The sequence below is a fragment of the Ictalurus punctatus genome, chromosome 7 (genome assembly GCF_001660625.3).
Source record: "Ictalurus punctatus breed USDA103 chromosome 7, Coco_2.0, whole genome shotgun sequence".
Classification (NCBI taxonomy): domain Eukaryota; kingdom Metazoa; phylum Chordata; class Actinopteri; order Siluriformes; family Ictaluridae; genus Ictalurus; species Ictalurus punctatus.
The window spans coordinates 14008193-14022452 of NC_030422.2; the positions used below are offsets into that span (position 1 = coordinate 14008193).

At 38.2% G+C, this 14260-nt stretch overlaps 1 protein-coding gene across 2 annotated transcripts in view; it reads right to left on the minus strand.

The window, feature by feature from the left end:
• mllt3 (MLLT3 super elongation complex subunit) overlaps positions 1-14260 on the minus strand; it is a 63370-nt gene that overhangs the window by 43125 nt on the left and 5985 nt on the right. The window contains exons 1-2 of one of the 2 annotated variants that reach the window (XM_047156792.2): positions 13895-14104; positions 13251-13431 (exon numbers count right to left, since the gene is read on the minus strand). In XM_047156792.2, coding sequence (XP_047012748.1) covers positions 13251-13431; positions 13895-13906 — 193 coding nt within the window. In that variant the 5' untranslated portion in view covers positions 13907-14104. Of the gene's footprint in view, positions 1-13250; positions 13432-13894; positions 14105-14260 lie in introns of those variants that run through there. The other variant, XM_053681276.1, reaches the window with a different exon arrangement.

Consider the following 14260-nt stretch of genomic DNA (forward strand, 5'->3'; position numbering starts at 1 on the left):
GTATTACTGTGCTTGATTGGCCAGCCAACCCACCTGACCTGAACCCCATAGAGAATCTATAAGCGACATCAGACCCAACAATACAGACGAGTTGAAGGCTGCTATCAAAGCAACCTGGAATTCCAGAACACCTCAGCAGTGCCACAGGCTGATAGCCTCCATGCCACGCTGCATTGATGCAGTAATTCTTGCAAAAGGAGCTCTGACCAAGTATTGAGTGCATAAATTAACATACTTTTCAGAAGGTCGACATTTCTGTGTTATAAATTTTAATTCTAATATTTTTGAGATAATGTCTTTTTGATTTCAATGAACTGTAATCCATAATCTTCAAGATTAAAACAAAATAAGGCTTGAAATTTTTCACTTAATGCGGAATGAACCTAGAATATATGAAAATTCCACTTTTTGAAATAAAGTATGGAAAAATACTCTAAAATACTTTTCCATGAGAAACAAATATGGTGATCAAGGTTTTTTTTTTTTTTACCTCAGTACATTCCCAACTGGATTAAAACATCTATGCAGGTAAAACAACCTCCCAAATTCAGCTGTTTAGACACACAAAAAACCCCTCCTTAGTACACATGGTTTTGTATAATTTAATAACAGTAAGCCATAACCACATTAAAACATGCTTTGCCATCCTTAATTAAAGGCAGATACATTTGGATTCATTCATATAAACACAATACTACTGCTGCACAAAATATATATATATGTATATATTAAAAGCACAATCTTTATATGTGCCTCAATTAAATTTCATAATTTTTTTTTTTTTTTTTTTTTTTTTTTTTTTTTTTTAAACGTAATTTCCACATTTGGGCAACCATTCATAAAAGAAAGTACTCCTTAATTCCTCCTTAACATGGTGAGTCTACAGGGGAAAAAAGGGAGAAAGAACATCTGGAGCTATGAGTGAATTTGAAAATGACTCAAACTTCCTAAACAAATGTTCAATATTTTGTACTGAATATTTTCTACCCAATAACAAAAACATACAACATGTATGACATTATTAAATGAGTCATGTCTGTACACGCTCAAAAGTGTGTCAAGCATGACACACAGAGCATGTAGGCCTATAATATCAAGACGAATTGCTCTCAGAAGGAAACAAAAACAGAGTAATTATTTAACTAGCTGTTAATATTGCTGGTTTCCTTTTAACTTTTGGAGGACACACACACACTGTGCACTTGGCACATTAACATGATTAAAGTTTTATAGTAAATTGAAGTTATTTGGGCTCAGGTTTCTTGCTGTTGCAGGAAAAAGTGTGAAGTAAATCAGTAATTCAAAATGTATATGAGCTGTCAGTAATAAACATCTGCTAGGAAAATCCATCATGCTTTGCAACAGTGATGTAAGAATTGAATAGAGTACATTAATGTTCCTTACATTATTGGTCAAACAATCATGAGCTCAAGTCCCATTTCATCAAGAAGCATGCAGCCCTTGCATTATACTGTTGAATCTAGGTCCTAAAGGACTCCGATAGCAGTGATAAGCTATTCTCCGTGTCCCTTGCCCAGTAAAACCCTGCTTATAGATGCAAGACAATCTCCTTATATCGACTTGGCCATCTCCCTCAGGTTCAAGAGCTTTCTTATTAAAATAGGCTCTGACAAGCCATGTACAGCAAAACAGCAGTGTGCCCAGTTACTTCAAGGACTAGGACGGTAATTTAAATCCCATTCCAACAAAAGACACAAAAAGGTATTCACCAGCCATTTTTTTGAATGAGAGTCCCATTACAGTATTCGGCAGGATGCGGGAGTGCCAGAAATTCTTGAACTAATTGTACACGAACTACATAAAAGCTAGTTATGCAGCTCTAACTAATAAATTTTTTTTTAAAAAGGCAAGAATTTTTGAGAACTGATGAGAACAAAGCAATCAGAAGATAAGAACTGCCATTTATCTGTCCAAAATAATGAAGAAAAAAAAAAAGAAGAAAGCATTTATTCTACTATCCAAAAACGGCGTTTCACACTGAGCCCTGGGTGTGTGGAATTTATGACAATTTTAAATAGCTTCTCTCTGCCAGCCAAGCAGACAATGGCCACGGCAGGAATCCCTCTCAATGAGAGCAGAGGCTCAGATTTCACCCTCGTACACTCACCACAACCACATCTATGCCAAACACGAAATGAATCTCCAGTTCCCTGGGAAAAAAAATTATTTTGGCCTTGCAACTAAAGCAGCATGTTTATTACTTTTGGAGACACATGAAGGACGTGTGTATGTATGTATGTATATTGATGAATCAGATAGTGGTTTTCTGCAAAAACAAAATTTATTCTCAATCTGGGTAGCAAGTGGCAAAAGGCAAGAGCCTTTTGCCACTTGCCAAAAAAACAAAACAAAACAAACAAAAAAAAACATCCAATCAAATCAGCTGGGTTCTTTTACTCAATGGGAGTGTGGAGGGTGTGTTCCCATCAGTACGAAACCTAAAACTACTACAGCTTCTCCAATTGCTGATTGCAAAGCCAGGCTATTACGAATATAAAATGCCTCAAAGGCTAGTCGTCAAGTTTATGAAAACAATTTTAAACAAAAAAAAAATCTATTCCATCACAGAGCTTTGTGCCGATCTTCCACAGGCAATTTCTCATTATCCTCGTTACTGCAGTGATGATGAAGAGACAGATATTCCCGCTTTTACTTTTGTGATTTAGTCAACAAAGGAGGAGACAAATGTTTTACGACACACACAAATGCATGGCGAAGGACTAAAAGACTTTGCTAGCAGACAGCTTTTATAAACCGCCCTTCAATAAACCACTTCCTCGCAGCCCTTCCCTCCTTTCACTCAAAAGGGGGGGGGGGGGGCATTTATGGCCCAGTTCCTGTTTTGGACTGTTGTGCACAAGTCACCCCCTCACCCCTCCACTCCTTTCCATTCCGTCTCTCTCTCCCTCTCTTCCTCCATCCCTCCCTTTTCCGCTCCTTTCATTCCAGTGGAGGAGGCAGCCTGCAGTTTCATGGCCTCAGCCCTTTGTGCACCACCAATACATGTAGATACGATTTTTGCCTGGTCGTAAAGCAATTACGGGCTTGTTCTCGCAGATGTTTAATCTTAGGCTCGACCACTGCCAGGAGACGATAGTTGGGGGAGCTGAACGATGTTGGGTCACTGAGAAACTCTTCTTTCCGTCCACCTGATAGAAAACATCGAAGACCTACAGAAGCCGATGTGGCTTACTAACTGTATCGCTAGTTACCTTACAACCCCAATTCCAAAAAAGTTGGGAATCTGTGTGAAATGTAAATAAAAGGAGATTTGCAAATCTTATAAACCCATATGTTATTCACAATAGAACACAGAAAACATATAAAATGTTTAAACTGAGGAAATGTACCATTTTAAGAAAAGAAAAAAAAAGTTAATTTTTAATTTGATGACTGCAATACGTCTCAAAAAAGTTGGGACGGAGCAACAAAAGGCTGGAAAATAAGTGTTACTAAAAAGAAACAGCTGGAGGTTAATTGGCAACAGGTCAGTAACATGATTGGGTTTAAAAAGAGTATCTTAGAGAGGCAGAGTCTTTCAGAAGTAAAGATGGGCAGAGGTTCACCAATCTGCAAAAAACTGCATCTACAATTTGTGGAACAATTTCAGAATAATGTTCCTCAGCGTAAAATTGTGAAGCCTATGAATCTCTCATCATCTACAGCACATATCATCATCAAAAGATTCAGAGAATCTGGAGAAATCTCTGTGCACATGGGACAAGGGTGAAAATCAATACTGCATGCCCGTGATCTTTTGCCCGTTTTTTCTTAAAATGGTACATTTCCTCAGTTTAAACATTTGATGTGTTTTCCATGTTGTGAATAACATGGGTTTATGAATTGAGCAAATCATTGCATTCTGTATTTATTTACATTTTACACAGCATCCCAACGTTTTTGAAATCGGGGTTGTACTAGAAAAACGCAATGTATGCTTTCAAATGTGCTCCAACATGCAGCCATTTAGAAAAATATAACTTTCTTTTTTACAGTTGGCAAATGGAAGATTCTATTTAAAATCAAAATCTTTCCAATTCAAATTAATTTATGCTCTCATACACTGGTGGCTAGCAATATGACAAAAAAATAATCATATCATCATAGGTAAAGCAGTCCCTGCAGGATTTTGCGATTGTAGAAATGATCAAAAATCAAGCAAACTTCCGCAACATTCAGAGGAGCTGGCGATTTTTAAAAAATTACTGCAGATTTGGGCCAAGATGAGTCATGTGAAATCACCACAACACACATTCAGTCAAAGCCCCTCTTCAATTCACATGCATTGAACAGGAGTACAGCTAAAAGGTCACATTAGGGATAAAGTCATTCATTTATAATCTATATCCTGAATTGATATATTTCTGTAAAGCTGCTAAGGGACAATGTCCATTGTTAAAAGCGCTATACAAATAAAACTGAACTGAATTTACCAACAAATATTATTGAGAAAGACCGAGCAAAACAATTCCGTGCAATTGCCATTTTGCCAAAAAAAAAAAAAAAAAAAAAAAAAAAAAAAAAAAAAAGCGCCACAGAAGTTTCATCGTAAATTTAAAAAAAAAAAAAAAAAAAAAAAAAAAAAAAGGTCGAAGTAAAATCGAGTGTTTTTGGCCGGAACAATCACAGAAAACTCCCCAAAATCCTGTATAGACTCAAAGACATTTCTGTGATGCACAAAATATATCACAATATATAGGTTTGATATCAAACTGTCAGCAAATGATAAAATTATCAAACGTCTACAAAAAACTACTTTACACAGACAAGGAGGAAGTTTTAAAAATTTCTTGAACATTTGACAATTTTTAAGATTCAAATCAGCTGCTTCTAATGTAATTGTTTGTTTAAAAAAAAAAAAAAAAAAAAAAAAAAAAAAAAAATCATCAATATACCAAGATGTATTAGAAAGGTTATTGTGACATATCATCATATATTATGTCACAATAACATATTGTAATATTGCTCAGCTCGGATTGGACCAAACGGACAAATAGCACATTTTTAAAGTCTCATTCATGAAATTGTGTTTGGCATTCAAATCCAAACTACAATTAGTCACTGTGTACTAGTGAACGTTCCAGAACATTAACCAGAAATAAAACAAAATTAAAAGTAGGGCTGTGAGATTAATGAAATTTTCAATTTCAATTTCGTTTATAGCCTCCGACAATGATTAAAACAAAATAATCAAGATAAAACAATTATCATGTCACATTCTGTTTCACAATCTTCTCATTTTTGTCTTTTTAAAAACCACACACCATTTTTCTTTACAGCGGTGCGCCCGTCCCTAAAAGGCCAAACTCACTCCCCACCAGGCTGTGGCGTTTTTAGTTCATCACGAGCCAAGATGACCGAAAGAGAGCCTTTGGTTGATAAGAAAGGTAAAACCATTTCAGCCGTTTGGAAACAATTTGGTTTCAAGGAGCCTGATGTGGAACAAAAAGAAATAACGTTTGGTATCATTGGAAAGCTCATTTCCTCTAGAGTCATGACAGCTGGTCTAAATACAGTCATTTCCTTTCTAGAGCTCACTAACAGTGAGAAACTACAGACTGATCCAAACCAGGAGACAGAATTTCATTGGCTAAGGAAGTTTAAAAGTTAATTTCTGGCGATGTGATTCGCCAAAATGTGCCACGTGACGTACTCCGCTAACTTACAAGACAGACATCAATACAGTAAAAAGATGCGGAAGACGCAGAAATTTCGTGCAAACGCATAAACACTAAACAGCTATCCAAGCATTAGGGCATAGAGGCAGTGTCATCCAATTTATTTTTGCATTATTTAAGATTATACACACACAAAATTATATATATATATATATATATATATATATATATATATATATATATATATAGAGAGAGAGAGAGAGAGAGAGAGAGAATCTCCAATGTTAAAAATGTTTTTGTTTTTTTTAAATATAATCATGATTATGACTTTTGCCATAATCAAGCAGCCCTAATTAAGTGACTCATGCTGTTTATATAAAAAAAAAAAAAAAAAAAAAAAAAAAAAAAATTTATTTTTCCATGTTTCTTTTGACATTATGGCAATGAATGAAAACAGAAATAAGGCAGAAGCCAACCTACTTCAGCTGAATAAACTTTATAAAAAAAATAACTACAAATCATTATAAAGGATATCGTTTTTATTAGACTTATAAGGTGAATTTACTATATTAGTTACCAATGCATGGGAAAGAAAAATCACTACTGGTTGTCACCAAACAATTTAGTATAAGAAGATCAGCTCTAGAGGGATAATCAGTGAGAAATCCTCTGACAGTAATTTAACCCAGATGTATGGAATCTGTCTGCAGAAACAAAACAACAACAACAAAAAAAACATCCAATAGAAGAGCGCTAACTACACTATTCCTTCAGGAATATTATAGAAGACATCAATAGCACTTCATCTCTATAAATCTACAGTTTTCACACATTAAGAATAACAGTCACCATTTGATTAAATGATATTCCACAACTACTTTTTTTTTTATTCTCAGAGTGCTCCCCCCATCATTCCTCCCTGCCGGGTTCAGCTGCTCACTAAGGATAGATTGTTTCCTCTGAGCGAGTGAGAACAATCTCTAGTAAAGCCACAGTGAAAGAGGACCGGAAAGTTATACATCTCCAAATGACATTTAAGCCGTACTTTGCCTGAGGACAGCTGGTGTTAAGGCCACATCAGGGTCTTACCTTATTGGACATGTGCATACAATACCACAGACCTCTGAACAGCTAAAGCAATAGACAGATCTAAAAGGCATGCTATTCCCCCACCACAGGCTAACACTGTCATCTGATCATCAGTTATCCACAAGGAGGAAAGCAGAGAAGATTCTGGTGGTTACCGCATTGACATCAAAAGGTGATGTCCAAATGCACTCTGTACCATCATACACCTGTGTTTTTTAAAACCTGACCGGATTTGTAATTCATCGCCATTTCTCACGGCTCATAATTTTCTTTAAAAAAACACTAATAAGCACATTTCTTGCCTTCCAATTAAGCATTACACTTTCTCTCTGGCCACACAAAGCTTTGCGAAACTGTGCCGTGATAGCTCTAATTGGAAAAATGTGTTCGCACAATCACGCTTTTTCCTTCATGCAGAAAAAAGTTCAGAGATCGTTTCCTCTTTGGTGTGATTTGCAGATACCACAAAAAAGCAGGCTGCCATTACAGAGGATGCATCCTAGACATGTTTTTTTTTTTTTTTTTTTTTTTTTTTTTAAAACCAATAACCACAATGGCTGTTGCACAAAGCAAAGTAAAGCAGTACACCCTTGGAGCGTCAACATATTTAATTAATTAGAATTACTTACTGAAATGGCGTAAATGTAGGGCAAATGTAGCCCATTTCTGCAGCCATGTTCCCAGCTAATAGTTTACACCACCTGAATTCAACACCAAACAGGAAACAAGGATTCATATCTTGATGTCGAAGATGAGTGCACTTCTCAGATATGGTATCAGCTTGGTCCATCACAGGTCAATCATTAGTCTAATGAGTCCCAGCTCTCAAAAAGAATCCAAGAAACTGCTACTTTCACAAAAAACAGGTCATTTAACTGACGCTGTAAATGACTTATTGTAGCCTGACAACAATTACATAAGGATATTTACTTGCCACTATTTCAAACAAAACGCTGGAATAACTTTTAAAGACTGAATGTCACCAACATTCTCTTGCTCAAATCAAATAATCAAAAACAAACAAAAAAAAACCACAGCATTCAAAAGCAGGTTTTCCTGCTGGAAACTGGTACACGAAAGTGCAGCAAGCCAATCAGATTGCAACCTTCAGGATTCTGATGCTTGAGGCCAGATGTGTACACGAAAGCCTCAAAACACCATGCGGGCCATGTCCATATTAATCCGGATAGATCTGAAAACTGTATTTTCGTTTAAAATACTCTCTCAGTCTACATTGGCGTTTTCAAACGTTTTCTAAAAATCGCTAGTACACATAGAAATGTCTGAAAACGCTTACATCCCTATACTGCGCATGCATAAAACTTAAGAAGCTTTGGCCTGCATCATTTCTGTCAGGTATTTATTTAAAAATGCAATCTGAAGGTTGTACAAAGTGACGTTAATCTTAACTACAGCATCAAACTTTATAACAGGCACAACAACTGCAGTACAATATCGTCCACCATCTTGTTCGTTTCGAGTTGAAAGGTCAAATGACCACGTAACTAAAAATAAGTTATTGTTTTTGAATAGATTTTCTCAGTCCACATTACAACTTGAACACAGCATTTTCAAATTTATCCACTTGGAGGAGAGTTTTCGAAAAGCTCCTTTTTCGCTGGACAAAATCACTCTCATTGTGGACGAAAGCCAAAACATAGAAAAAATGATGCGTTTTCAAATGTATCCAGATTAATGTGGACGCAGCCTGAGACTGAGATTTAATTGATGTCACCCTACCTACTACCTGTAAATCCATAATGTAAATCATAAGACGGTAAGCAAATAAAATCTAATTGCTTAGGTGTCAATCAAATCAATCAAACAATCGCAATATTCGGAAAAGGCTTGCAATTTTTCAAAATTACCTCAGATTTTCCGCAGATTTGGGCCAAGACGCATCACGTGAGGTCACCACAACACGTATTTAGCCAAAGCCCTCTTCAATTCCCGTGTGTTGAACATGAGTACAGCTAAAAGGTCTCATTTACCAACAAACATCACTGCAAAAGCAATTGCAATTCCGTAAAATCAAGTAGTTTTCCTCAAAAATGCACAAAAAAAAAAAAAAAACCTCCACAAATTGCGTCGCAAATGTTTTAAAAAGCCAAAGCAAAATCAAGTATTTTTGGCAGCAGCAATCACAAAAAAAAAACTGCTCAAAATCCTGCGATTTTACCGACATTCAGTGCGTTTACATGGACAACAATAATCCAATATTAACCTGCTTAAGACAATACTCCGATTAAGAAACTACCATGTAAACAGCGATAATTGATTATCTTAATACGACTAAAGTCATACTCAAAGTAAACACAAATCGAATTAAGACGTGTGAAGTATTCCTGTTTTAAAAATTAAAAATGAAACACCCAAAACTGTATACGGTACCATAATGAAGACCAACTGTATGCTGATAGGTGAAATTCTGGAGGGAGCGTCGGACGGCGTGGCGTGGGGACGTAATGACGTGTGGCGTTAATCGCTCTATGGTCTATAACATGTAAAATCTGAACATGAAAGGAATAATCTAAAAGCAACTCATGTAAACACCTTAATCACAATACTGTCTTATTCAGAATAAGGTCAATAATTAGATTACTGCTGTACATGTACACTTAGTCACTGACACAAGAGTCAAACACATTTACTTAGCACAAACTTTTTCAAAATAAAAAGAAAAAAAAAGTTTTTTTATACAAGAGGTCATGGACTTTTCTTTCACGAAAATTTCGAAAATCACGGACCAAATTTTCCATGTACAGAAGTGAGTGAAAGCAATGCATTCTATACATTAACATGCTTACAAATCCCTCATATAGCAACATTTTAATTCATCATTAGCAGTAAAATATCCCCTGATCAGATCAGATGCATTTGTATATTGCCTGCCATACGATCGCATGCTCTACTTGCACTTCTTATATGAACATGCGTGTTCTGTTTTGGCTTCACACTTCTTTCAATGGCTGGTGTATCTGGCTCATGCTCGCTCCATCTGTGGTTAGATATCCAAGACTCTTGGATTAAGCTGTAACAGATGAGCTGCATAAGGGGTCGTGTTTAAACAATTTAGTGAAAAGGCATTAAAAAAAAAAAAAGTAAATAATTTGACACTTTTTTTTTTCCTCCACAAAATGTCGAACAAATGCACCATATCACACCATGTAATTTCTATAGAGGTGTAGGCGAGTTGTATACATAGTGTCCGTTTTGTTGGAAAAAAACACATCTGAGATTTTTGGTCCGTTTATAAAGCTCTATAAGCCTTCCGTTCTTTGTGTCCAGTTCTTTACTAGACTTCATATGAATAAAACGTATACAGCCAGTTTACCATGAGTCTGAACAAAACCACAGGCACTGTGCAAAATTGAAGGTGACAGTCCCAAAAGCCTCTCCGTGATGACAAAGAGAACACTTTCTGCACTCGCCGCTAAATTATGGGTAGCCTTGTGACCACCCAAAAGCCACACGACTATATTTTAGTGATTTTTTTATTTATTTTTTTTAAAGGCTGGCATCAATGGGCGCAGGTGAAATGTACAGCCGTGTTCCAGTCCATTTCTTTCGAGTTTACCCTGTACCCCTCCCGCGCCAAAAATACACACACTCCCCCAACCGGCTCCCGACACTAAATATCAGGTTTCCAAGGCTACACAGCATGACCGCTAATCATAGCCTTTTTTTCCCCCTCCTCTCAAGCCAAGCAGATTGGAGTCTGTTTAAAATGTGTCTAGCTTGCAATAATTCTTCAAAATTGATGGCATTTCTTGTCCATCCAGCACTACACTTCAAGACACTCACAAATGTGTGTCATTTAAGGAAAAAAAAAAAGTTGAGGCTGCACGAACATAAAGATGACGTGTGTGACAAAAGGCAACTGTCACATTTCTTTAGAACGCTTCAGCTTGCTTTATGAATGTGGAAAATTTCAGAGAACGACCAATATAACAAACAAAAGCCTTTTCTTTTTATGCGAAATCACAGCGGTATTTAGTATAACATAGAACAGCTGTGGGATGGGTAATATCAGATGGTGGCAAAGATTCAAATAAATAAATAAATACATACATACATACAAAAGAATGAAAGGAAGTGACTAAAGATATTTGGAAGATGAGAGGTTGGAAGAAGGGTGAGAGAGAGCGCGTTACAGCTGTTCTCTTACAGACGAGACTGTTGGTATTAAACTGTCAAACACATGCCCGTCTGTGCACAAGGTTTTTCCTCTAACTTCCCTCCCAGTTCCTCTCAATGTTGGCGAGCATGATCAAAGCTTCGAGTCGGGAAGCCATGATGGGGGGGGGGGGGGGGGACGTCAGAGCCTCCCAGGACCCCAAATAATAAGCCTGATTGTTTACGTTACATGCACTCCATAAATTCTGTCCTGTCTAAGAAAGTGGGTTATCTGAATCCAGTGGCCACAGACAGCCCCGTTGTGAATTATCCAGTAAACATCATGGAAGCAGTCTGTGACTCATGTTTGAAGCAGTTTATAATTATAAAGGCCACTTTTTTGCTGTTTGAGCACACATTAAACAAGCCACAAGATACTAAAGTCTGTGATCAATAAACAGCTGGTCAGGTTATCATCCAAAGTTCATGCTGATGTACATTCCACATTGATCTTACCTTCATGTGAATAAGGTCCTACCTCCCTCGAGCCATTCTGGATCGCAAGCATTGTCAAATCAATGACAAAAAGATGCCTCTTTGCAACATGCAAGTAAACTCAGGAAGTACTTAGACTTCTTAATTTGTCATGCCACAAAAACACATTAGGCTGCATACCATATAGTTCTAAAAGGGAGTTTGGGAGAATCACTAAGGTTGTGTCATAAGGCAGGATTTATTAGAGGTTAAGTATCCTCCTGCTGCTTTTGAACTTTTTCAGAAGGCCTCGCAACACATTTGTCAAGGAAGGAGGGGGTTACAGCAGGGATGCTAAAGCAAACCTACATTTGGTACACCTCCTGTCATCACATCAACAGCCTACAATGCATGCTTCAAGTACTTTTCAAATTAGGACTTGGTGATTTACAGTCTTAAATGTTTCTGCCAAAAAAAAAAAAAAAAAAAGGCAAGGTAGATTTTCAGCAGAATGTCCACACACGCACGCGCGCACACACACACACCTGGTACAGGCGAACTCCCCTATAGAACTAATGTAAACATGAACATTAATGTTCTTCTGTTCTATTAATCATGACCAGTGGGGTACATAGTCTACAAAAACTGAGAAAATATTAGCACACATTTACAAAGTCAGTCATGTTGAACAGAAGCAAAACAGAATCCAAATCAGGCGTTTTATTTTCCAAACTTTGCTGCGAGATTCCCAACTGCACTACGCTAGTAAATCAAGTTTCCTTTGTGTCCCCGGTACAGTTTAACACCAGCCCATGCAATCTGCTCATGACTGTTTTGATGCACAGACCACGATAAGGAATATTGAGTTTAAACCGAAACACAGCAAATAAACGAATAAAATCCTACACTTCCTTGTTTGCACTACTATTTGCTTCTCGCCTAGAAATCTATCCAACTCTTGTTGGCATGCCAACAGCATAATACAGTCATATTTTTTGCGTCATGTGTTTGCGATTTCTTCCAGTCACATCCCTGTTAGGGTGGCATGACACGTCAGGCCTATTTCACTTGTATTGCTACATATTGCAAAAAGTCACGCAATGCATTAAAATGACATTTTTGAATCCTACAATGCCTAAAAGAGCCACAGAAAAACCTGGAGCGTCTAAAAGGTTTGGTCAGGAGGCTTCAAGTGCTAAAGAAGAGCTCGTTTTTAAATTTCAGTTCCACCAGTTCACCAGTAATGTAAACGCCAGCAGCGCTATAATGATTAGTCAGGATTATACTGTGCTGCTTCAGTCTCGGCTGCACACAAATATTCGGTGAAAGACGCTGCAAAGCACAGTTAGACCTGGCCCAAACTCACAAGTGCACACAGCACGGTGAAAATGATCATCTGCAATGAGTCGTGTGTAATTAGGACAGACTCTGGTTGGCATTTCGCCCAGCACTTGTTTCCTCTGAGCAAACTCAAACGCAGCGAAGAGGCAGAACCTGTGCTTCAAAGCAACAAACAGCTTAATTGATCCCTTTCCTCCTGCAAAGCGGGGACCGGGTCTGCTTAAATCCCCTCGCCTGAAATGAAACGTAGCGTGTTTCCCCATATTCTGTCTTGTTTCTGTGAATGAATAAAGTGACAGGTCTGAGGAGGAGGTGGAAATTCAAAACTGTGGCACGCAGATGGAAGATGGGTCTCAAAAGTGGAAAGGATTTCTTGTTTACTTCTTAGCTTTTCTGTATTTAGATTAAAAATAATAGCCTGTTTAATTAAACGCACATATTTGAATAAACAACAACAAAAAGTGTTAACCTAAACAAATGTTTTTTTTAAGTCCATGCTCATTAACAACAACGACATGGAATGTCCACATTGAGATGCGCCAAGGTGAGACACAAATCCAAGCAGATGTAGACATCGGACACTTCACGCACCTCTTTTTGGTCTGGGGAAACTTTCATGCAGATGAAACACTACTTTCTCCACAAAGTGCTGGATGTTAGTGTGCTCCGGCCCGCGGACAAACACCATCCAGTCGTGTGTGAAGCCCTCAGCGGTGGGTTTCTTCCGGACCTGAGCGCGGTGCCCGAGCTCCAGCTTCACCTGAACAGCACCCTGCAATAGCACCAAGAGAAAACAACTGTAGATCTAATAAGCTACAGCTTCCATCCAACCGCACGATCAAAATGCCAAAATGGAATGACTACTTTTAATATTCTCGCATTGCACTTTTTTTTTTTTTTTTTTTTTTTTTGCAGGCATGCATGCGTGCGTGCACGAGCGTGTTAGTGCACACCGGAGCTCCAGACCCGCTCCTCGGCTTTACTGCCGGCTTTACCGAAAAGCACCACGTTTTATCTGAAGACGTGTCCTGCAGCAGACAACTATTCTCAACTATTTCTACTATACTTTAGAAAGCATTCATGCAAATTCTCGTACGCGTTGATTCAGCGCATACGCCTCCTTCGCTACGGGGAGAGAGAGAGAGCGCGAGCGAGAGAGAGAGAGGGAGAAAAAAACAACGGCGCTAAGGCAAGAGAAAGCGCGAGCACCGTTTCAGCAGGTATATCCTACTTACCGAGCTGGCCATTCTCGAGGCCACGGGATAATGCTATTTCATGGAGAATTTTCTTTAAATAACGATAGCACGGACTGCGGACGGCCGATGGCGGACATGGTCTCTTAATTGAGCCCCAGCCCGAGTTTCAAGGAGTGAAGTGAAGTGAGACGCATGCGCCCTGGACCTACGTGGACGCGTAAAGGCAAGCGCGCGCGCGCTCACGCACGCTCCAGAGAGAACGCGCCGATTGGCTACTTCCAAAGCCACATTCTAGCTAGTGCCAAAAACAGGACACCTCTATTGACTGGTTGTGTAGCCTACAGTTTGAACGCTGTTTAGTACACTAACACGCTTTTTCGACGTAAAGAACGTACTGTACGTTGT